Here is a 24382-nt window from a genome sequence, read left to right as displayed (position 1 = left end):
GTAAAGATGAACTTTTTATGGGGTCAGGAAAAGGAAAAAAATCAAAATTTGCATTATATTGCATTTCATTTGAAAGCACTTCAGATCGGTAGTAAAATAAAATAAAGAAATAGGGAATATTTCAGTGAAAATACATTTATAAATTTCTGCTTCTTTTTTCTCTTACTGATAGGAGAAAATTCTCTCAGGTCTTATGTTGACCTGAGTTCCAAGCATTTGTCCTTATGTTGATTGGATGAAGAAATAGCAATTTACACCTAGAAAGTTAAGCTTTAAATATTGATTAATGTTGCTATGTTTACTTCATGTTAAGTTTAGGAGACTAGAGATTAACTGCCCAGCAAAATAAGAGGAGAAATGACTCCTTTCTCTGTTGTTCTATGGGGATGCTAAGCATTTGTTCCTGGTGTTACCTGAAAGTCCAATGAGGAAATTAAAACAGAAATTGTGTTTGTTTTAAAGAGTATTTTGTAGCATTTTTAGATGGTAAAACCCTGAAATAAGTACAAGGGTGCACTTATAATCTGGCTTAAAGAGGCATAATATTTGAGAATAAAAAATGAATAGGGACTTCCCTGGTGGTCCGGTTGTCAAGAACCCACCTTCCAATGCAGGGAACGTGGGTTCAACCTCAGGTTGGGGAACTAAGATCCCACATGCCACAGGGCAACTAAGCCCACATGCTGCAGCTAGAGAGCCCGCCTGCCACAACAAAGACCCAATGTAGCCAAATTAAAACAAACAAACAAAAAATGTAGCTCAAATTAAAAAAAAAAATTCCTGTTAATATGTCAATACTATCTATTTACTATGTAGTATACCATACTATTTAAAAATAGTAAATAGATAGTTTTGACATATTAACAATGTGTATACTGCAGTTGACCCTTGAACAACATGGGTTTGAACTGTGCGGGCCCACTTATATGCAGATTTTTTTTCAATAAATACTGCAACAATGCCACACTCTCTGAGGTTGCTTGAACTACAGATGTTGTACCTCCCATAATGAGGGCCAACCATATGATTATATTTGGATTTTCAACTGCGTGAGGATTGGTGTCCCTAACAACCAACCCCCCATCCCGGCCCACTGCATTGTTCAAGCGTCATCTCATTTGTGATATCCTATAGAATACTATTTGTAAGACAAAACAAAACAAACAAACAATAACATCAAACCAGTGAAATCCCCCTGGAGACTTTCTAAGAAAAAAAATGAAGATATCTGTTTTCACTACTTTAAGAATTTCGACTAAATGATAGTACAGCGTTCCTTTAGGTTTTTTTTTTTTTTCTTTTTTTGCGGTACGCGGGCCTCTCACTGTTGTGGCCTCTCCCGTTGCGGAGCACAGGCTCCGGACGCGCAGGCTCAGCGGCCATGGCTCAGGGGCCCAGCCGCTCCGCAGCGTGTGGGATCTTCCTGGACCGGGGCACAAACCCATGTCCCCTGCATCGGCAGGCGGACTCTCAACCACTGCGCCACCAGGGAAGCCCTCTTTTTAGGTTTTATTCTATAGGTTCCTAAAAGTCCTCATGTGTTTTCTCAAATAAAGGATGAAATAAAAATTTTAGTCATATATCTTAAGTTTCTTAAATTTGCAACAAAAGCAAAGTCTGAGTTTGTAGTGCATACACTGATCTTAGAAATAGGTATACAGTTGGGGTGAACATATATGGTGTGTATATGCATAATTACATACGTACACATGTATCCATTTACATATGATTAAAAACTACACTATGCAATGGGTCCACCAGAATTCCAGTTGGCAGTTGGCAGTCAGAAATCTTTATTTTGGCAGTCAGAAATCTTTATTTTTCTGGGTTCTCTGGCTACTTAATTTATCTTTCTCAATAGCTTCTTTTTCAAAGGAGGGGGTACATGTCTAACTTTTAGTTTTCCTGAAAAGACTTTCTGGGAAATCAAGAAAATGTTGCTTGCCCTTAAAAAAGTCAGTTTCTTCAGTATTCTAGTTAACAAGTGAATGGAGCTATTGATATGATTTTGGAATTTAATTATTTAGTCTTTGATATACCACGGTCTTTGTTTTTATTTTAAATAAAATAATTTTATTTAAAACCAAAACAAACAACTACTGAACTTCACATATTCCTACTTTGAAAGTTTTTGGAAGCTGCAGCTATTAGAATTTTGCAAAATTGGAAGGAATAACTGGTCAACCACCCACTCCTTTAGAGCCAGGTTTTATAGTACAAATCCATTATCTTATGTTTGAGGAAATTCCCAGAATAAAGGATCCTACCATTTAAATGTAAGAATGAAAATATTTAAAGCTACTTACAAAAAACTTCAGGTTAGCAGGTTTTAAATTATGTGTGCCCCTTTTACTGACTGTTTGTGTCCCCATAAAATGTGTATGTTGAAATCCTGTCTTCAGTGTGGCTATATTTGGAGATGGGGCCTCTAAGGAAATAATGAACGTTAAAGTAGTTAAGGTTAGGGTCCTGGATGTGGGGTCCTGATCTGACAGAATTGGTGTCTTTATAAGAGGCACCAGCAAGCGAGCGAGCTCTCTGCGTGCATGCACCAAGGAAAGGCTATGTGAGGAAATAATAAGGGGATTGTCTGCAAGCCAAGAAGAGAGCTCTTACTGGAAACCAAATTGTCCAGAACCTTATTCTTGGACTTCTAACTTCCAGAACCGTGAGAAAATACGTTTATGTTGCTGAAACCACCCAGTCTATGGTATTTTGTTATGGCAGCCTGAGCAGACTAATACGGCCTTCATTAAAGTCCATTAGGTATAAAGCAGAGGATAACTCTCAGCTGGAGATGGTTTTGCCTGCCCCTGACCCCCAGGGATGTTTTGGCAATATCAAGAAATAATTTTGACCGTCATCACGGACTGCAGGAGTGCTGTCTGCATCTAGCAGACCAGGCCTGCTGCTAAACACCCTCCAAGGCCAAGAACGGCCCCACGACAAAGACTAGGCCACCGAAATGGCAATGGCAAGATAGCCACCCAAGTGTCAATAGTGCTGAGGTTGAGAAACCTTGAACTTCTTTTTAGGATGTGTATGTTCTTTAAGCTGACAAGGGGCTTCCCTGGTGGCGCAGTGGTTAAGAATCACCCCGCCGGTACAGGGGACGCGGGTTCGATCCCTGGTCCGGGAAGATCCCACATGCCGTGGAGCAACTAAGCCCGTGCACCACAACTACTGAGCCCACGTGCCTAGAGCCCGAGCTCCACAACAAGAGAAGCCACCGCAATGAGAAGCCTGCACACCGCAACAAAGAGTAGCCCCTGCTCGCTGCAACTAGAGAAAGCCCACGTGCAGCAACGAAGACCCAAAGCATCCAAAAAATAAATAAAATGTTTAAAATAAATAAATATAATAAAATAATTTAAGCTGACACAAGTCCTTTATGGAAACAAGTGAATCATAAGGAGATATATACATTTAAGAGCTACAATATCCTGTGTGTTAGATGCAATTAATTTGTTTTCAATATTTGCAAAAGCCAATAAGCTGTAATTCCTAGAGCTAATTAAACTTATATCATTCCCTAAATGAAAACAAAACATTTGAGCATATATGCATGTGTGTGCATATTTGTGTGTGTATAAAATATAATTTTTTCTTAATCACCTTTTAAACTGCCGTACATTTCCTACCACTAGGTACTTATACTTTTCAAATAAATATTATATATGTAAATTTACTCACCCTTGCCTTAGAATTGATCATTTGCAAGCATGGCAGAACCATAAAAAAAATCATTTTGGAAAAGCGTGAAACTATTTCTTGACTGCAAAGGGTTTCTTTCCCCCTTTGGCAAAATTTTTCTGAGATAGTTGTATTATCTTAGCAGGAAAAAACCCCCAAAACCAACCAATCCAGTAGCAATTTTCAACAGGAAGCTCCCAGCTTCCTTTGCCAGAGCTTCTGGCCAATATCTGAGCAGTGAATATCTTCAGAAAGTGCTTCAAAACATTTGCATATATCAGCTGTTCCATAGGAAATATTAGTTTTAACAATTGAAATAAATGGTTGCAGTTTGAACAGTCTACCAGAAAACCAGTACTTCCAATGAAAGTTGGAAAAGACATATGCGTATTAGCTGGTACCCCTATAATTTTTTTATTGCCCCTTTCTTTTCAGAGTCTATGCAAATGTGACTCAGTAATTTTCATCCTACCACATAGTTACCATTGGCAACTTAATAAGGTGACTTTTTACATTCTGACCTCATAGGTCACTATAGTCCTTTTATTTTAGAGGGAAGAAGTGTAATTAAAAATGGGAAATTAGTGTTTCCAGTTTTCAAATATAATGTTGATTTTTTTTGTGTCTTACTAAGTTTGGCCAACTTCTAAGTAAGATGTTTTATTTTTGATTGCTAGCTAGTTCTTAAATAAATATTAGAAATAGCAGAGAAATAGTTACTTATGTGTCTAAATTGCCATCTCTAGTTTCATTCAGTTTTTATCTTTATTCTACAATTTATACTTCACTATATACATCACATACATATCATTTTAGATATATATTATATATGCTTGTACTATGTGTGTAATCACTTTAAAGTACACTTAATTACACTATAATATTTAACAATTAATCAGGCATTTATTTTGAGACTCAACTAATCTAAATGTACATCTTCCCTTGTTAGAATCACATGCTTTGTACCAATTTCAAAGGCTAATGAGAAAATCCTTCAATTCACAACTTAACAGTTTGTAACCTCAGAAATTGAGGATTTGATGACTTAATCTCTCATTTGCCTCAAATGGTCTACAAGGGGACATTTTTTACTTTTTCTGGGCAGGTTACTTATATTTAAAGATGGTAGAAAAATTATTAGAGAAAAATGGACTCATTCTGGATCAATATTTTATTGAACTTCCTCCGTTTCCTTAAAATATACAGTATATGCATTACAATGATGTCTTTGGAATCTGTGTTGTGTTAACTTATAAAAGGCCTCCTTGAATGGAGTCTAAGATATTTATGGTATAGGCAGTATAGTGTGGCCTGCTAGTCAGCTGGCCAGCTCACTGAAAATAAGATTCAGGTGCGATCAACAGAAGTAAACCGCAGAAGCATAACATTGTGAGAAATGTATTCCAAGGGCATTTTCCCTTAGTGGATGTCGCAAATAGAAAATGATGATTAAGGGGAAAGCTTATGTTATTGATGGTTGACATGTACTGTCACTGAGTTTTGCTACTTGTATTATTTTTAGTACCATTAACAGATAGGGTCCTAGGTTAAGCAACTGCTGCTTGTTATTAGCTTGAGAACTTACGGAAAGAGAGAGAAATTATTAATATTTATTGCCAGGCTGTTATACCAGGAGCCATGTATGAGGCTGGCCCACTATCTCGCTCAATCCTCATACATCACCCGTGAGGTCAATGGTATTGTTACTATTTACAGGAAAGCTATGGTCACTCTGAGAAGTTAACTAACTTCCATAAGGTCACACGGCAAGTAAGTAACAAAGCTGTTGTTTGAACCAAGCTGTGTTTGGTCAGATGTACGATTATATGGCAATAAGGGGAACTGCATGTAGCAATCAAAACTGAATAGAAACTTCTTCATGTTTTTGCATTAATCCTAGCAACCCAGTTTATTGTATCTTGGGGTGAAATCTCTGATGATGTAGAGTAGTAGCTCCTATACAAAAATCTGCATATGTGAGTACAAGATACTGATTGAATTTCTGTTTTTAGATTTTTTAGAATGTATTGTCACTGTATAGATTTTAAAATGCCAAGTACATTGAATCCCTACACAAATCTTCCTCCCTAGTGAAACTTGCAGGCCTCATGTTACTTTTTCTCCTTTTATTGTGGCAGGCTTTATTTATTCTGTGTTCAAATTTCTGGCCTCTGAATAAAAGCATCATTAGGTTAGTACAACTCAGAGTCAAAATTTGGTATTAGATCTAGTTTTTATTCTGTTATCTTCATTGTCTCCCGAATGGATTTACAGTAGAATTCATCTTTAAGCATTTAGTAAGAAGTGTTCATTCATTCATTCTGCAAATGCTTATTGAGGTACAGTGCTGGGAACTCAAGAGATGGATGAATGTGGAGAGGTACCAATGTCGTATTTACCTGAACTCCCTAGAAGGGTTGCTACTGGTGGTTTTCCTCAGAGCTTAGGCAATTCTCTGGAAGAGGATGTTTATTCTAACTTGCTTTTGACCTTTTTATTTGTCAAACCACAACTATTCAGCAGCATAGTAAGCATTAAATACGTTTTGACCTTCCTAAGAAGCTAAGTTTATCTAATATCAATTGCGGAGGCTACTCAGTTATTTTTTCCATACGTGTCAATGAAAAATTCACGTGGCTTTGCATAATTGTGTTCTGTAGTGTTTTCTGCTATATCAGAATAACCTGGAATACCGTTAAACGTAGATCCCTGGGCCCCAGACCTATTGCCACAAACTCTGTGGAGGAGGCTTGGTAGTCTGTGTACTTTGCCACAAAATGTCCTCAGTTGATGATTCTTAGGAACATAGCTTTTTGAAAGTGAGGCTGCAATCCAGTCAGATCAAGCTAAGCATGGAAAGGTGGCCTATGTAGGAAGTGTAGTAGAATGGCATTTTTCCTGAGTAGATGTAGTAAAGACAAAACGAAAACCAAAGGTCCGAGTTTCTATTAAAAGTTTTGAGATGCGGGGATACAGAATATATGGTGGTTTGCACGTGGTTTCTCTCCTTCGTTATTTCAATCCAGGCTGTATTCCTAGGTAGGAGAGCCCTGGTGGTTTATGTTCAAGGGAGGCACTAGAATGAAGTGCGAGGAAGACCAGTGTTAGTGTTGACAAAGCAGGGTTCAGGGCCCAGGGCTGTCTCTGTGTTATTTATGGAACTCTAGAAACTGATCTGAGTCAATTGACAGTAACTGAATCTTCAGAGTGGATATAACCCTGCTTATCTGCACTTAAATAAATCCAATCTTAGTAAGAAATGTGATGTGGAGATACTGAGAAGCAGAATTTCTCTTAGAGACAAGTTGTTCTTTGTACTGAAAAAGCAGGTTTTCTTTAAAAGACCCCAACTGGATATCCCTGAAATCAGACCATGTGTCATCCATGAGTTATTTATGTTGGCCAGTCATCCCCTGTGGTTTATCTTGTGACTCGAAGTGTTGTTTTTGTGAAAGTTGTTTTGCATCCAGATGCTTTTACGCTAATATAATCACGATCTCAACAGATGACAAGCATGATGATTTCAGATGGAATAGGTCATAGATATGTAAATGTTACTTTACTTGTGAATTTATCAATAGCCATAGCTAATAAATATTATAAAAGTTACCTTCATGCCAATATTTTGTTTTTCTCTTACTGTGTATACAATTTAAAATGCTCTGGGAGTGGTGGTAATAGCAGCTTCTGACCTTCCTCTGCTCCTTGGAGAGTGCCAGGCAGTACCGAGGGTGTGACATAGACATTATCTTCTTTAATCTTAAAAATAAACTTATTCTTTTGTAGGTTATATAGCAATTTTGAAATGAATGAAAACGCTGAGGCTTAAAGAAGTTAGTTTTTTATGCAATTCATGCAGCTGATGAGTGAGAGAGCTAGGCCTCTACCCCAGGTCCTGAGGCCTGTAAGATCCTTGCTATTGACCACTGTTCTCTACTGCCTCCTGACTTAAAATATTATTAGTAAAGCTTTATTACATAAAGCTTGTTAAAATAAAAGGCAGTATCCTGTGATATAAACTTATGAACTTATTCCTAAAAAGCTTAATCAAAACGAGCCAGAAATAAATCATTCAAGTTAGAATTGTGACAGATTTTCTCACAAATATAAACATCAGTTTTCTGCGTCCATTTGCAGTACAAGGTCAAATTATGGTAAATAGATTTTTCTTAGAAAAATCAAAGAAAGCTCAAGAAGGTGGTTGATGGCTTCAATTAAATCTTTCTTTTACCCTCACAAACAGCTCTAATTAGATTTATTGGTGAAAGAAGTTGTCAAGGTGGTAATTCATGAGATAAGTTACTATCAATATGATTTGACAATAATAATATGGGTCAATAATAATATGGGTCAATCCCTGACAATATTGCATAATACAGACTTTAATAAATATATTTTGATGAGAAGAATCATCCCAAAAGAAAGGTATATTCACATTTCTTATTTTATAGTAACTTATTTTTTTTCTCCATTTTATACTCTAAGTTTTTTGGAGGGTAAATATGTCTGTTTCTATTGTTGTATAATTCTTGGGTGATGTAGACTAGATTTACCACTGGAAGGTTAAAGGCTACATTTTTCACCAATATTTCACTATACTTACTAATCTCTATACACAGTGAGGAATGTGTGGAAATCTTCTTCTTTTCATCTGTACATTTCTTAATATATTGGCTTATAACGCTTAGTAGTAATTTTAATGTTACTTCTTGTGAGATACATGTAAAGGTGTTTTACTGAAGATAACAGTGTGCCTTGAGTCCTCTAATTTCATTCCCTTACGACTCAGTACAAGTAAAAATAGATGGTAAAACTTCATCATTCTTTTGGGTTCATTAAAGTTAACCAGAAGATGTTATGGAAGGAGCCTAACATTTTATTTGATAATTCTGTGTTTTAATATTCCCCTGGCAGTTTGTAGATTTTTGAACTTGGAACTAGAAATATTAGTGCTAATATTAAAATACAGGAGCTTCTTTAAGCTTGAAACTTTTTTCACATGTCTTAATATCTCATTTTGATAATACACTAGAGTGAATTCATCATTTACTTGAAATGTATAATAAAGTGATTTGGACTTTTTTCATTGTGTGAAAGACCCACAGTAGATTCAAGTGACGGGTTTGCGTCATTATGATTTTCTTAAGATTTGTGGATTTTATTATTTTTTTAAGGTGATATTTTCTGCTTTTGTTTCTTAGGGTCGTTGCTCCAGGGAGAACTGCAAATATCTTCACCCACCCCCCCACTTAAAAACGCAATTGGAGATAAATGGGCGCAATAACTTGATTCAGCAGAAGAACATGGCCATGTTGGCCCAGCAAATGCAACTAGCCAACGCCATGATGCCCGGTGCCCCATTGCAACCCGTGGTAAGCGTGTTCTCAGTTCTCGTTCCTGAAGTTTGTCATTCTGAGTGCTCACTTTCAGTGTTAAAGTGGTGATTGCACTAGATCAACTGAACATAGGTAACAGTATCAGTTACCTAGCATTTTCTAGCCAAACTAGCAGTCAAAGCCTGGAAACAATTTTCACACCGTAAAGTTACTCATCTTCTGGCTAAATCATGTGGAAATTTACATTACAGCGTGTTTGTCCCTCAAAACTCCCTTCAAATTAAATCCTGTGACTTGCAGACGTTAAATGGTCTTTTTTAAATGGTCGTTAAACTCATCAGTATAGTCAAGGTGCATTTTCAGGCTACCTTTAGCAGTAATAGTCATTTTAAAAATTGGTGTATATCATCTTTAATGTTGAGAAAATGTTTCCCTTTCCTCTCTCCTTAAAGAGAATCTATACAGTTCTCTTTCTTGAAAAGGAGCCTTTGTTATTCTTTTAAACTTAAATTGAAACTAGTTTATAGTTACAAATGCTAGGAAAATTCTGACAGTGACGAATCCATATCATGGACCTCGAAGTCTCATCAAAGGAGACCTAATCAGGAGAGGCAGAAACTCCACGAGCTTTTAAGAAAAGAGCAAAATTTTATAAAGTGTAGGTGGTCATATGGATTTAATGTTTACTGAGCCGTGTATGTACGTAACCTTTGATTCTGAGCATATTTATTTATTTATTGTTTATTTGTTTGGATTTGGGAGGAGGGTGTATGTGACAAATGACTTTAATAACCTTTACTCACATTTATCCACAAAAATGTGAGAGATTAATATCGTAACTAATTTTAGGTTACAAAAGATGTTCTGATGTTTATTGTGATATAGTAATTCTGTATTTAAATGCATGTTGAAATTTGCAATGATCGGAATATTCCTGTCACTGACTTATTTGCAATATTATGGGGTCATGGAAACGTGAAGACCCACATTTTTCTGATAGCTAACTGTAGCATGTATGCTAACTAATTTTTTTCCTGATACATTTTAACCCCTGAACTCAATGTAATTATTATTCTCTCTTAGAACTTAATGAACCAATCATTCCAAAAAAGAGGGGGGGATTGCATTTCGAGGTGGGAGGGATCTCCAAATCCAATCGGCAGTGATACCAATTATCAATACTATACAGTTGAGGTGAGAGAATATTATAATTCTGTCTGTTTTAACTTGATATATTTTTTCCATTATTGGGGATTCAGTTAAAAATATGATATCTTAAATTTATTTCTGTGACACCTGTTAATTTCACATGTCTGTGTTGGGATAGCATGAAGATTTCCATTTGGTTTAAAAAAAAGTTTAATCATTGTCTCTAGCGTAAAATATAGGACAAGAGTTCTCTTTTACACTCGACTCTCACATATGGTTTCAAAGATCTGATAAATCCTTGGGGTGGCTACTACGATAGTCAATATAATATCTCTCCTTGATGTGAGACACTTTGTTCCACTTAAACATTTAAAGCGTGCTGACCGGCAGGCTCTACCCTCTGGGTGACTGGGAGAACCTCTGAGATCAGCAAGTGTGGTTCCCAGATGGCAGAGAACAGGTCATGACAGTGAGTTCCTCACTGTGAAGGCTTGGCCCATCTCCTGAGTTAGTCCTTGAGTTTTACTCTCAAGGCCATTTCAGGGTCATCGTATGTGTAATCCTGGGACAAACTCTAAACACCATTTATGCTCATGTGTTTGAAATGCTAGTAACAAATATGTGTTGTTTAAAAAAAAAATCAACAAGTCACAGATTTCTGAAACCATCAGAAAAATTACCTCATTTTCTGGTGTTATTGTTGGAAAATTCTCTGCTTAGACGGAGCATTTATTTTTATTAGTTGTGAGCCCATTCAGGCTTTATGTTAATTTTCCCTGATATGTCTAGATTTGAATGTGGAATTACCCTTCTGCTAAAGGCATCCTGAGATCATAGTCTAAAAGTAGACTCCATTCAGAGTGACGTTTTTGTACTGAGTATAGAAGTCATTTTAATTATTCAATTTTAAAGCATTTAGGGTTTTAATGACTGTAGAGAAGGCTTTAATCCAGGAAATTTGCCTTCAAAACCCCACCTGAGACTTTTCGATCCTTTTTGTAGTCAGCCCTGTTTTGATGAGGATAATGATATGGAAATGTATATTCATATCAGAATATAAATTCAGAAATAAACTAGATGGTCATAACCAGCTGTTTACTGGAACTTTAGTGCTGGGCCTACAGAGAGGGATTATAACACAGCCAGGTGACTAATATGGAAAAGGGTTGCCACTCAGAGGAGGATGGCCACTAGAATAGATGGTGGTGTTTGAAGACGTGGTATAAACTTGGATCCAACCCAGGTAGTAGTGATAGCAAAGGAGATAATACTGTGAGCAGATTCATAACCTCAGCAGTATCAGGAATATCTGAGCAGTGACTGGACTTTTAGTCAAGTAAGTAAAGCATCTTAGTTCTCTAGGGCCAGCCAGTTTGGCCCCCAGACCATAACTGGAGGAAACATGAAGAGGGGAAGAGGCTAGCGAGGTCTAATCAAATTCAGAAGCATCTAGCATTATGCCTGGCATGTAGCAGAGATTTAAAAAATTGCTTGATAAGTGAAAGAAAGAATGAAGGAGTGAGTTTCCCGAACATGAGAAGAACAGGCAGAGGTTCAGGGTAGTTTACCCGTGCCAGAGTCCAAAGGAATTATAACTGGAACCAGAGCACAAGCCCAATTATAGACTGCAGCATCGAATGGGAGTACGGGTGGATACCTATTAGTAGACTGTTAGCAGAGGCAGCCAGGGACTTGATGAGGGTACTGTTGGGACCAGGAAATAGCTATCATGCCGCCCAGTTTGGGTTCTCATCTTCTCATAAATTTTGAGAGACCGGGTCTATAAATTTAAGATCTCCAGAACATAACACTGGGCTGCTCTGGGAAATGCAGGGATTTATAGGCGAATTTCTTGTTTTCATGGACTTGATTATGTTGTAATGAAATGTACCAAGCCAGGAATCTGAAAAAGAACATAACATTTGGGGGGTAATTACAGTACTCTGAGGGCATTGAAGGCACTCAGCACATTTTATGTCATAAATCCTCACAACCGTCCTATAAAAGTAGGGAATATTATCCAGCTTTAGAGATGAAGACTCAGAGGTTCAGAGAGTAACTAGTTTGCCCAAGTTACATAGCTAGTGAGTTAGCAGGGCCAGGATTTTCACCCAGGCCGTTCAGGTTCTGGCGTCCATGCTGTGGAAACACTAAATGGAGACGTGCCACCAACCAACTCCGGGTCTTTGGTGGATTCATTTAAAAACCCTGACCTTCTTCAGCATATAGTGAAAACTTTAAGATATATTATTTGAAAGGTCCTACCAATCTTATAATTATTCCAGTTTCATAAGATAAGAAAATAAGTAGTTGAAAATAAATAATTGAATGTATATGTCTACTTCCTAAAATTTAGCATAGTAAATTATCAAGTAATTGGTGTTAGTTCTATTATCATTTCTAAACCACTAATAAAAATGCAAAAGAGCATTTTTTGCTTTATTGTATGATCTTTGAAGATAAATAGAGGACCTATAGTATTTAATTATCCAAATTAAAAGAATAAAATTTCTGGATTTTTTTTCTAGGTAGTACTGAAAAAAGTACTATTATTTTGTCATACACTATCTGATGCAAAGGTAATCTAACAAGAAATTACTAAATAACCAACGATGCACTGCACCTAGGGGCTCACAACTTAGAGGCATCTGGTGTATTTCTTTGATCCATCCCAGAAAGATGTTTTTCAGAAACCCTGTTGATTCCAGGTTCTCGGCGTTGCCCTTGAAAAGGTCTGCGTAAGCAGTGTTTTGAAGAGTGTATCTGAGCTCTGGAGGTCCCCTAGCAGTGCCCTCCCATGCCTTTCCCTGTGTGCCCAAAGGTTGGCCTTGGCCATCCATAATTTCCCAAGGCAGCTGCCCTGAAGGTACACACACTAGCTACTTCGAGGTACAAAACTCATGTCGAATTCCCTATGCATTTCGTGAACTTGAAGTAGGCTAGGGATAGAGAAATTCAAAGTTACTGGATTTAGCTAAAGTCTTAGGAGCTCCTTTGCTGCTCCTGTCGCCTTGCCTTTGCTGTCACTTCATATCCAAGCATTTTTTGGGCAGTTGGTTCCTGAAAGCTTTGAAGTCATCATTTGTCACACTTCCAGGAACACCTAGAATTCTTAAATTGTTTTTTAGTGCTTTACATTCCAGTTTATCCAACTAGTGGTTGAGATAAGGCTGCTTTATCCCCAAGTGTTTCTGGTAAAAATGTTTCCAGGTCAGTCACTCTGAATCTTATTTCATCCATCCTGCCCATCTTACTGCCTGTTTCTGTCAAGGAGCCTCTACTTCCTCAAGCAGCATGAGAATGGGCCCTGCATCTTAGGCATCAGGCCATATTTGTTGATACCTTTCTTCTTGGAGGGCTAGAAGTGAGTCTTCTTTATTTAAATGTTTATTACTTCATTAAAAGTCACTTGAAGTATAATGTGAAATTAAGAATAAAGTAAGTGGTCATTTGATTTGCCCAGTCAGCAAGTCAGTCTAGAAGCAGAGTTTAAAACAGTATTTCTCATTTTATTCCAGTCATGGGCTACCTTCTTAGAAGAAAAGACACTGTAATGTAAATTTGTTGATAATTCCCGTTAGCTTTTGGCTCTATGCTTATATTCAAAATAATTGTTTACAGAGACTGTTTATAGCTCTTGTACAGGGCTGTGCTTACCCAGAAACATGGTTTTATATACCTTGATTTTGTGCTGTAAATTTTTTTAGAAAGCTTAATTTTTCCCTGTTTACACGTTTGACCATCACAAACACACCACCCCCCGCCACACACACACACACAGAGGTAAAATCCAGAAAAGTCTGACTTACAATTTGTGTTCTGTAAATCCCAGCACATACTGAGTATATATTATTTGTTTTATGTACTCCCTCTATTTTATTAAAAATGGCAAACATTATATGCAAAACCAACACTGTTTCACACAGTGTTTTAAAATAAATTAGAATCCCTATGATATTTGCAAGATTACAGCATGGTAACAGTATGTTAATGAAACTTAGTTCAATATGAAAAAAGTGACAATCAGAAATAAAATAAATTAACTTTTAAATAAGCATACTAAAGAAATTAATGATTAAAATTTGAGATTCAGAGGAAATAACACTAAATCTTTTTTAATGTTCAAATATGTATACTAGAAAATATTTACTATATTTGCTAGTTAGTTTCTGTGGCAGAGAAAAACAGCAAATCCATAAATACATTTGTTAAGCAAATGTTTGTAGAGGACCTGTGTAGATGCCAAGTGCAGGATGTGCAAAATGGACAAAGCACAGTGCCTGAGACTGCACTCTGAGAGCCCAAGTAGAAGAGATGGTTAAGTAAACACACCTGGTGATCAATGCTGAACTCCAGTGACGAAGAATTAACGTAGGAACAGAGGGTAGGAAAAGCGCCTTCATAGTTGGAGGTGTGCGTGGATCAGGGCAAACTTCGAGAAAGAGTCCTGATTCTTGAAGCCTAATTAGGAATTAAACAGTTGGGCTGGACAGGAGCAACCTTCACCGTGGAGGGAAAACCATGTTCAAAAGCAGGGAGCCACAGGAGGCACATATACTTAGAGACCTCACATAGAACCTGAAAACTGGACCTATTTCTGTATTTAAATAGTAGAAGACCACATAGTACATGGAATAGGATTTCCCCAGGAGCCTTAAAAACTACTGCTGCCTAGAGATTCTGATGAGTAGAGAGTGCCAGGGAGTTCTGGGCTTCAAGTCGTCCAGGTGATTCTGCTGGACAGCCAGCACTGAGAACCACTGGTTTTAGAACCACCTGGAATTAAACACACAGATGTCTAACTCCTAGGTCTTCCATGCACTCATTTGTGACCATGGGCACATAATCTCTGTGAGCCCTTTCCCTTATCTGCAAAATGAAACTAATAATATCCACCTGACATGGCTGTAATTTATTCACACTTTCATTCATTCATTCACTCACTCACGTATTCAGTGTATAGTTATTGAGGGCCTACTGTGTGCCAGGCATCATTCTCGGTTCTGGGAATTTAGTAGTGAACTAAACATGTATCCCCTCCTCCTTGTAACAAAAGCAGTGGAGTTTTTGCTTTCGTTTGCTCCAAGGAGTTTATACTCTACTATTATGAGGATTAAATATAATAACATAGGTAAAGCACTTAGCACAATGCCTGGCACACAATAAATAGAATTATTGTAACAGTCATGTTGGCACACAGTTAACGAGGGTCATAATGTGAAATTGAATAACATTTTCATTCATAATAAAGCCTGATTACCTTAATGGAATCAAATGTCTCATTTAAAACAAACAAGTGGTTAGCCCATAAATGCACCAGCATTAGTGAGATTGCAATTTGTTTTTCTCTGCCTAGGATGTTCACTGGCAAAAAGGCAATCATAAACCAACCTTCCTTATGCCTTCTGGGAACAAAGATATCTGTAAATCATTATTACAAGGATATAGTCAGTATCAAATACACCAATTACATAGTTCTATGTTATCCTGTGGTTACTTCGGAGAAAATAGGATACTGCTCGATAATACCATTGCATTAATATCCGTCTTTGTGATTCTGCTGAATCCTCTTTCGGATGGCATTTGGAATAGAGAATTGGCAGTACCACAGTTCAAGTGCTTCACTAATCTGATTAGAGCACTCTGATGGGGCCGGCAATGACCTACCTCTAGCAAGGTGCTCTTTGAAAAAGGGATATAACAAATTTACAGAAATTCAAAAGAAATGAAGGAATGCTGCACTTCAGTGGGTTTTTTGGGCAGCTACTGGAATCCAGTTTCAAAGTACAGAGCTATTATTATCGATTGCCTGTTGAGCAAATAACTCTTTATCTGGAGAGGGAGCAGTTTGAGATAATGTTTGTTGAATAGTTGATGTTTTAGAATTTTAGAAGCTGCTACAGATTTTACTTGGGGACAGTGCCCTAAAGTTCTTCAGATTTGAATCTGTTCTGCTGAATTGTCAGAAAATTAATTCATGTGACGACTCTGTAGAAACAATCTAGTGGAAAAATTGTTTCCAGTTAATAAGATGAGTATTTTTATCTCATAAAAGTATTCTTTTATCTGTAATATGCAACTGCTACACTATATGCATTGCAGATTATAAATTTATTTTATTCGGTGATGTTCAGCAAAGCTGGATTTTACTGGCCACTGATCTTATTTTCTTAAAATAAAAATGCTTTTCTTCCCTCCATCAGTTTGTCAGTTGGACCTCTGCTTCTAAATAATTATAGTAGATTGTGCAGAGTGACACAAACATCTCAATAACTTTCTGAAGTATACATTTAAAATGCCCTCTCTGGAAATACATATTAATTCATAGCAAGAATTAACATTGACCAGCTCTGTTCTCCATATTCTAAACTAGTCTTTTAGTCTTCTGTGCTAAATTTCTTATAATTCTTAAATAAGAGAAAAATTAGAGTGTTTTTCTGGCTGAAATGTCACATATTGTGTCCGACAGTATGTAACAGTGTAAGTTTAACCTGAATATTTCTGAATAGAGATCCAAGTTCAACATGTATTTACTATACAGGGCAACTCTTGTGTTGCTGCTGCCTTGGCAACCAGTAGTCAGTGAAGCAGTATCAGATCAGCTGCTGTTTGAATAAGTAACTGTTGATAGATGGAGATTGCTCTGGGCCCCAGTTTCTGACAGGTTATTGATTGTTAATATCTGGAACCCCCAATAGTTTCCTATTGTGCGTGGGTAGCTGCCTTGGGCAGGGATGGAACTGGGGACCGCAGGTATTACTTTAGGCAACTTCATCAAGAGCCATGAACCAGGCAGGGCAACTAACCATGGCATTCAAACCAACACATTAGGAACAACAATTATTTTAGTTTGAAAATATCGATGGAATCCATGGTATATTGTTTATTCACCCAAGTGAATCAAATTATGTATTAAATACTCTGTATTACATGGTCTTCTTAGTAAGACTGGATATGCTGGCTGCAAATATTTTGTCCTAAAACAATTTGTGAAGTCACGAGAAGGCTGTATCCTTTAGGATAGGCATTTTCAACCCCAGCGCTATTGACATTTGGGGCTGGATAAGTCTTTGTTACGAGGGACTGTTCTGTGTTATAGGACACTTAGCAGCCTCTACCCACTAGGTGCAGCTGGCATCCCCAGCTGTGACAACCAAAAATGTCCCCTGATATTGCAGAATGTCCCCTGCGAGGCAAAATCACCCATAATTGAGAACCACTGCCCTAAGAAAAAAGGTATACCTGAAATCTGTTTTACTCTTCTAAATACAGGATGAGTCAGGGCCAAATTAGATAAAGGATATATTTTATTTTTTTAAAGATATTTCTTCTGAGCTATAAGAATTACTTTTGTAACATGTCCATCTTGATTGCATAAAACCTTACACCAAAACTCTCTTGAATACTAAATAAACTCTGGGGTCATCTAACTTCTTATTCCTGTCAGAGGGAAGAATTATCTACATTCTCATGTCCCTTTCTTTCTAAAAGAAATTTCTGTGATTCTATTCCTTACTACAGGGTAAAGATAACAACAGATTGTTTAAAATTACCTTAATGAACAGGATCCATTTTGTCCATTTGGTTTTGTGTTTTGGAAACAAACATTATTATTACACACAGCATTAAACATCAAGAATGAAAACTCCATTGAATTAGGAAGTTGAAAATTTACCACCAATAAGGTGGAAAATTGTGCTAGGTTAGCTTCTGAAAACTGGAGAAGCACATTGTTAAAATAGATTTCAGGTAAATTATTTAATTTTATTCAAAAACATATTTCCTGATATGCAAATTTTCATATCAACAAATAGAAACTATTTTCATATATTCATGAAAGCATTCCTGGCAAAAAAAAAATCTATCTTGTAGCATTTTATTCAATGCTACTATATGTATTTCCTTGAACAATCATAATGCATTTCTTTAGAAGTGTTCTTTTTCAGACTTCACATTTCAGAATAGTTTCTCCCTAGTAAGCTGAATTTGTTAAGTGTCTCACGAAGGTGTAATAGGCTGGTGGGAGATTTATAATTTCCCCAGGAAAACCTGCAACAAATATATATGCCAAATACTTTATCTTATATGCTCAAAAGAAATGGTGTCATCGTCACCTTTCACGTATCCCATAAGATTTATTCACAGTTTACATTGACTGTGAAATTCTGCTGTCCATGTGAGTTCTGCTTTATTTATTCTAGATAATAGGACACTTGCAACCTATTAACAGTTGTAAACAGATCTTTTAAGTACATCTGACATAGCAATTATGAAATGTATTTCTTAGACAAGTTTCCAGGATTAAATCAGGACAAAGGTGGAGATTAGGTAACCACAAGAAGTTTCTGTATTGAATGGTTGAGCTATTTTTCAAAAAGAAATTGCAAGTATTATAGACCCCAAGCTTCAAAATCCCAGTGGAAAATTTAATGGATAATTACCCATTCTGTTTTAGAAAAACGTTGATTTGATGAATGCTTGTTTTAAGAAACAGTCTTATCCTAAATGAGAGTAAATAAACATACAGTTAAATGGAGAGAGGGAGGGAGGGAAAGAGGAAGCAAAGGGAGAATGGATTATGAATGAATGCATGGATACATGGATGGAGGATAGATATATAATGCAGGATATCAACTTTGAACCAAGACCTGCCGATTAAATTTTGCTTTGTATTTTATTTTTCAGCCAATGTTTTCAGTTGCACCAAGCTTAGCCACCAATGCATCAGCAGCCTTTAATCCCTACCTGGGACCTGTTTCCCCAAGCCTGGTTCCAGCAGAGATCTTGCCGACTGCACCAATGTTGGTTACAGGGAATCCTGGGGTCCCTGTACCTGCAGCTGCTGCCGCTGCTGCACAGAAATTAATGCGGACAGACAGACTTGAGGTAGGAGTGATTCGCTGGTGTCTTTCTGTATTCCATTCTAAATTTCAAAGTGTGCTTTTTGTTTATTTCTTCCATGGCCATAAAGGTTAAAAACAATTCAAAGCAGAGATTTTGGTTTAGTGTTTGGAGCATTTGGCTAGAATATAGATATGCTATACTTGATGAGTGTAACATTTGTAGAAGCCACAACATCCGTATGTAGAATAATGGGTAAGAACTTGGACTCTGGGATCAGACGGCTTATTACTTCACTGTGCCTCAGCTTCCTCATCTTCAAATTGGAGAAACTTATGGCATTTACCTCAAAGAGTTAGTCAGTGTCTGGCACACAGCAGAAGCTTCCTAAATGTTTCTTGTTATTGTTGCTATTAACAAATTCTATCAATCCCCTGGTACTTGTCCTCATAAAGATGTTATTCAGTTACTCTCTACAAACTGTTTTGAAATTTATCGTTGCAAGTTTCCTCATAAGCCTCATAATATTTTGGTTGGAATAGCAAGGCAGCCTTGTTCATGAAATGTGATTATAAGTTTTTAAATTGTAAATTGGGTGATGCTCTCAGTCTTAGTCAAGGATGATCAGATGTATATACTTTGCTATTGCTACATGAAAAAGAAATTAAAGATATAAATCTTATGTTGAAGTGGTTGTTGAGAATTTTAGCATGGCTGTAAATTAGTGAACTTGGTAAACTCTAGATGAAGGGGGAAAATGGCAACATTACTGTACATTGAAGCTCTCAAATCTAGCATTGGTGTCCATATAAAGAGCAAATGAGCTCTTCCTCTGTTTCCTGGTTAGCATGAGGCAGTACTTAGTGCTGAGAACGTTTACGTGTCTTAATTACTGAGAAAGCGGAAAAACAAGGCCATTGTGTGAACATAATTGACTCTAATCAGTTTAGCAGGAATTTATTTAATAAGCACCAATTTTTTGTTTATTAAGTTTCATTGCACGCATTACAAAGGATCTCAGATAGTTATAACTGCCACCATCTTTTTGACGGTAATAACGATAGTTGATATTTATTGGGTATTTACTATCTACCAATCACAGCGTTACCCCTTCATATGCAACACATTTAATCCCCAAAACAATCTTATGAGGAAGATACTATCATTAACTCCATTTAACAGGGCGATAAATTTATGGAGAGAGAGGTAAGGTAACTTATTCAGGGTCACGTGGGTAGGATGTTCCGGTGGGGAATGAACTCAGAACTACATTTTTAAACACTAGTATATTACTCTCCCTTCCCACACAGGTGATAGTACAAAGAGGAGGCAGCAAATTTTGGCTTGTGTGTTCCCTTTAGAGTTTTCATTTGTTTGTTTAATTTAGGCTTGTTTTTTACCTTTCATTGAACGTTTTGGGAAAAGCTACTAATTACAAGAGTTCCACAAGGAGAACTCAGGAAGGATATTGAGACTTAGTTGCACGCCCTCTGTGCACCAAGGACTCTGCTGTGTGCTAGAGATAACACCTTGACTTGTGGGTGGTTCGTCATTGCACAATTGTTCTTGCTCATTGATTAACTAATGCTGTTTGCAGATAAACTGGGAGGAAATTTAAGAAATGTTAAATATTTAAAAATTATTAGATGTGCTCAACGTATGAATCATCCCTCCTCCCCCCCCCCCACCCACCGACCTTTCTGAAGCAAACCCTGGGTTCATAATGTGTAATTGTTGATTGTTTAATGGGAACCAAATAGGCAGTCTGAGATAACTTGATGGAATTAATTATTAATAGATGATATTCCTAAAGCTGAGAACGTCTCTATTTAAATCTCTGTCAAAGAATCTCTTTAAAAGGCTGATTGTGTGGTCAGAACTCTTTTAAACTAATCCTCCCACAATTTTAGGTAGTCTGTAATTGGTTATATTTTGTATGGTGTTTAGTTAAAATGAAGACTTCTGTCTTTTTTTTGTTTTGTTTTTCTTTTGCAAGAAGCTACTTTGAGTATTTTGTCTGTCTTCCTTTCCCATAGTCACAACAAATGGCTACTGTTGCAATGACTGTCATTTCCTTTTAACCCGAATTCCACTTATCTAAATGCCTGATGGTAGGGCAGCTTCCTTATTCTCCTGCACAGGATCTGACTCAATGTCACAGTTACAACCTGTTAGGATGTTGCAATGTGAAGCTAAGGGGCACCTTTCTCCTAGCACTTGTGATTCTAGACACTCCTATCTTCAGGGTATTTCCTCTCATGCTAATTGCACTACATCTTGGAGTCTAAAAGACATGGCAGTAAGTGCACACACTTAATTTACACATTTAGTTATTTGGGGTTTAAATCTATACTCTATTTTTAACTCATGGAACTCCCAAGTACATTTTAGAATTTTGAGTTCCTTTTGAGGTGAACAGATTTTGAATCAGTTAAAATATTGGCCAATTCTTCTTGCCACTTCTTTCTCTCTTTGGCTACAAAATAGACAATGAAGAAGTTAAAAACGTGGTAGATTATCAGCCTTCTGGTTCTGTTTAGAGGAACTAACACATATTTATATTTATAGCACCCAGTGTGATACTACAAAAAATGTTAAATTGAAAAACAGGAATCGAATCCAAGGATTAGTGCTGGTGATTTTGCTAGTTAGGTGAGTAAGCATAGGTCAAGTTTTTGATATTTTCCGAGCTTCATATTCCACACATATTAAATTAGGGGAATATACCAGACAATCTCTAAGATCACCTCCAGTTAGGACATTCTAGGTGAAATTTAGGTCATTTTCCTGTGTTTAATGCCAGCCACAAACTACTGTAAAGGTATTTAACACATAAATAACACGCACACACCCCTAAGCTTTCTATCACTATTCATATTATCCATTCTTTGTTGGATATCTTTTAAAAGACCTTGTAGCTGCATACTTTCTGTGCTGTAAAATTCAGTCTTCATGGTTTTCTCTAAAGAGGAGCAAGTCTCCCGAATATCAGTCACTGAAATGAGGCTTTTAAAATTCCATTTTGTGACCTTGGGATGCCCTTGTGTAATTTTCAAGTAGCGGTCATTTTCAATGATTATTTTAAGAAATTGTTAAAAATCTGTAGGTACTGGAAAGGACTGAGGTTTTTAGTCATATCTTTGCTTCATTACAAAGAGTTGATAATTAAGGAAATCACTGTTTGACTTATTTTCACGACACACAATAATTTTTTTATGGTGCAAGAAGGATCCATGAATGCATTTATTCTCTCGTTTATTCAACAATATCCAATGAAGAACTGTTGAACATCTTACACGTAAAAACTGTTGGAAGGCATATCTTGAAGCCTTATAAGGTTATCAGCTGTGTTATTAACAACAAGCAAAGGTCCACCAGAATAGTGCCAAGCTCATAAATGATGCCCAGTAACTTAGTCAGTGAAGGAATAAATGCGTCAGTCAGCCAGTTAATCAATTAATTAATCACAGAACGATACATGCCCTTATTCAGAGCTTAGGGTAATGTAACAGAAGAGATAAAATATGACACATTTTAAACATGTGTTAGCATTCTTCTTGAGAACATGTTTACATTTTGAACATTCCAGCTACAAAATGTGGCATCTAGTTCACGCCCCTAGTCCTAGAGCAATGGTTTTCAAGCTTTAATGTGATTAGAATCACTTGGGACGGTTGTGAAAAACGCAGGGCCTGGGAATTCCCTGGCGGTCCAATGGTTAGGACTGGGGCTTTCACTGCCCAGGGCCTGGGTTCTGTCCCTGGTCAGGGAACTAAGATCCCACAAGCCACACAGCACAGCCAAAAAAAAAAAAAAAATTAAAAACTAAAAAAAAAAAATTTTAATGCAGGGCCTCATCCCCACAGACTGATTCAGTGGGTCTTTAGCGGGTCTCTGAAATCCTTTGCACAGATCTGCCGGGTGATTCTAAATGCAAATGGTCTATAAAATACCTATTCCAGGGATGCCAGCACCTGTCATTTAAGTCTTAATTTTCATCATTTACCTCATGTACAGTTACTTGTATACAAAAATCTTCCTTCTCCAATGCATTTAGCATTCTACATTTTGTGAAATTGCTGAGAACACAATGTACAGCATTATGAAATATTTTAAGCAATTGGTGATAATTTTTAGGGTAATTTATACTGCATAACAGCATTAACCAAACAAAAGACAAACCAGTGGCCACATATTTCATATGCTGATGGAGACATTAGATTGCCATTTTGTGAACTACATCATTTTTATATCAATAGTCTGTATGACAAAAACATATGACATATTCCAGGGAAGGAGAGCAAACCACTAGGCTTCTGATACTTTTCAGTTAAAGTTTGTTTTAAAATAAAGTATTCATGTGCCGAAAGTTTTATTCTACTGAGGTAATCATGACATGAATTTCTAATTCAGACCACTGGATACTGAATGCTTCCACTACTTACTGACACAGAAGAGTCTAGTGACTTTTTTCATATAGACATAAAAACATATGATACCTACTGCCTACACAAAAAAGAGCATTTAAAGATAAATGTGGATTCAAGTGATAGTGAAAGGCATTCCTACATGACATTATTATAGGCATTGAATGGATTTGTCATGATCTATTGCATATAAAAGATGCAATTCAAAATAAGATTAGAAAAGCAAATGCTTTTAATAATATAAGAAAGGCTTACTGATAGAATTATTTTACTTCCGTATTTTTGTAGAGAGTGTTTGGCTATTGCTTGTATGATATTTTAATTTCTTTAGAAAAGTACCAAGAAATATTGAGTTTTATGCACACAGGTCTATGTAGTCTACATTTTTTTTAATTGTAATAAGGCTTTAGAATGACTCTCTAAAATGTGGTCACACCCCCCATTTAAAACATCTAGTCTCTGTCGATTATTACTGTCTGTGATTAGTTTGAGTTTTGTTTTAGAGATGATAGAGTTGTACATTGTTTAAAATAAGGGAATTGCTAATCCTGGCTCAGCCAACTCATATTTGCTGTTTTTCCACCAATTTCTTCATACAAATTAAAGCTAAAATGCCCCTATCTTTGCAGTTATTTAGAAGGAGTAATAAAGGTAACTATAGATCTGAACATCTGGCATATTGATGAGCTTGTTTCAGATGTCCTGTCATGCATAGAAATGAGTAAATGAAAATCTGGCAGTGTATTTAATGGCAAGTTTTATTTAGTTGGTCATTCCTGTATATTCAGATTTGATTTTTTTAATTACATAAGGTCAAATGACAAATTCTTAGCTATATCATCTATAGAAATATGCTTGTCTTCACTGGCCTGGTGGTAATGATAGGTTCCACCTTTTAGATTTCAAAGAAAACTCCCAGTTGATCTTAACAGAAAT

At 36.7% G+C, this 24382-nt stretch overlaps 1 protein-coding gene across 16 annotated transcripts in view; it reads left to right on the top strand.

Moving 5' to 3' along the window:
* The window catches only part of MBNL1 (muscleblind like splicing regulator 1), a 202158-nt gene that overhangs the window by 152348 nt on the left and 25428 nt on the right, over positions 1–24382 (top strand). For 12 of the 16 annotated variants that reach the window (XM_067737485.1, XM_067737479.1, XM_067737482.1 and 9 more), the window contains 3 exons: positions 8895–9065; positions 10113–10223; positions 18864–19064. In XM_067737485.1, coding sequence (XP_067593586.1) covers positions 8997–9065; positions 10113–10223; positions 18864–19064 — 381 coding nt within the window. In that variant the 5' untranslated portion in view covers positions 8895–8996. The remainder of the gene's footprint in view (positions 1–8894; positions 9066–10112; positions 10224–18863; positions 19065–24382) is intronic. The other 4 variants (XM_067737476.1, XM_067737474.1, XM_067737481.1 and 1 more) reach the window with 1 other exon arrangement.

This window comes from Pseudorca crassidens, chromosome 5 (genome assembly GCF_039906515.1).
Source record: "Pseudorca crassidens isolate mPseCra1 chromosome 5, mPseCra1.hap1, whole genome shotgun sequence".
In the NCBI taxonomy this organism is placed as follows: Eukaryota; Metazoa; Chordata; class Mammalia; order Artiodactyla; family Delphinidae; genus Pseudorca; species Pseudorca crassidens.
The sequence above is the reverse complement of the archived record's forward strand: the minus strand, read 5'-3'. Positions and strand labels throughout refer to the sequence as shown.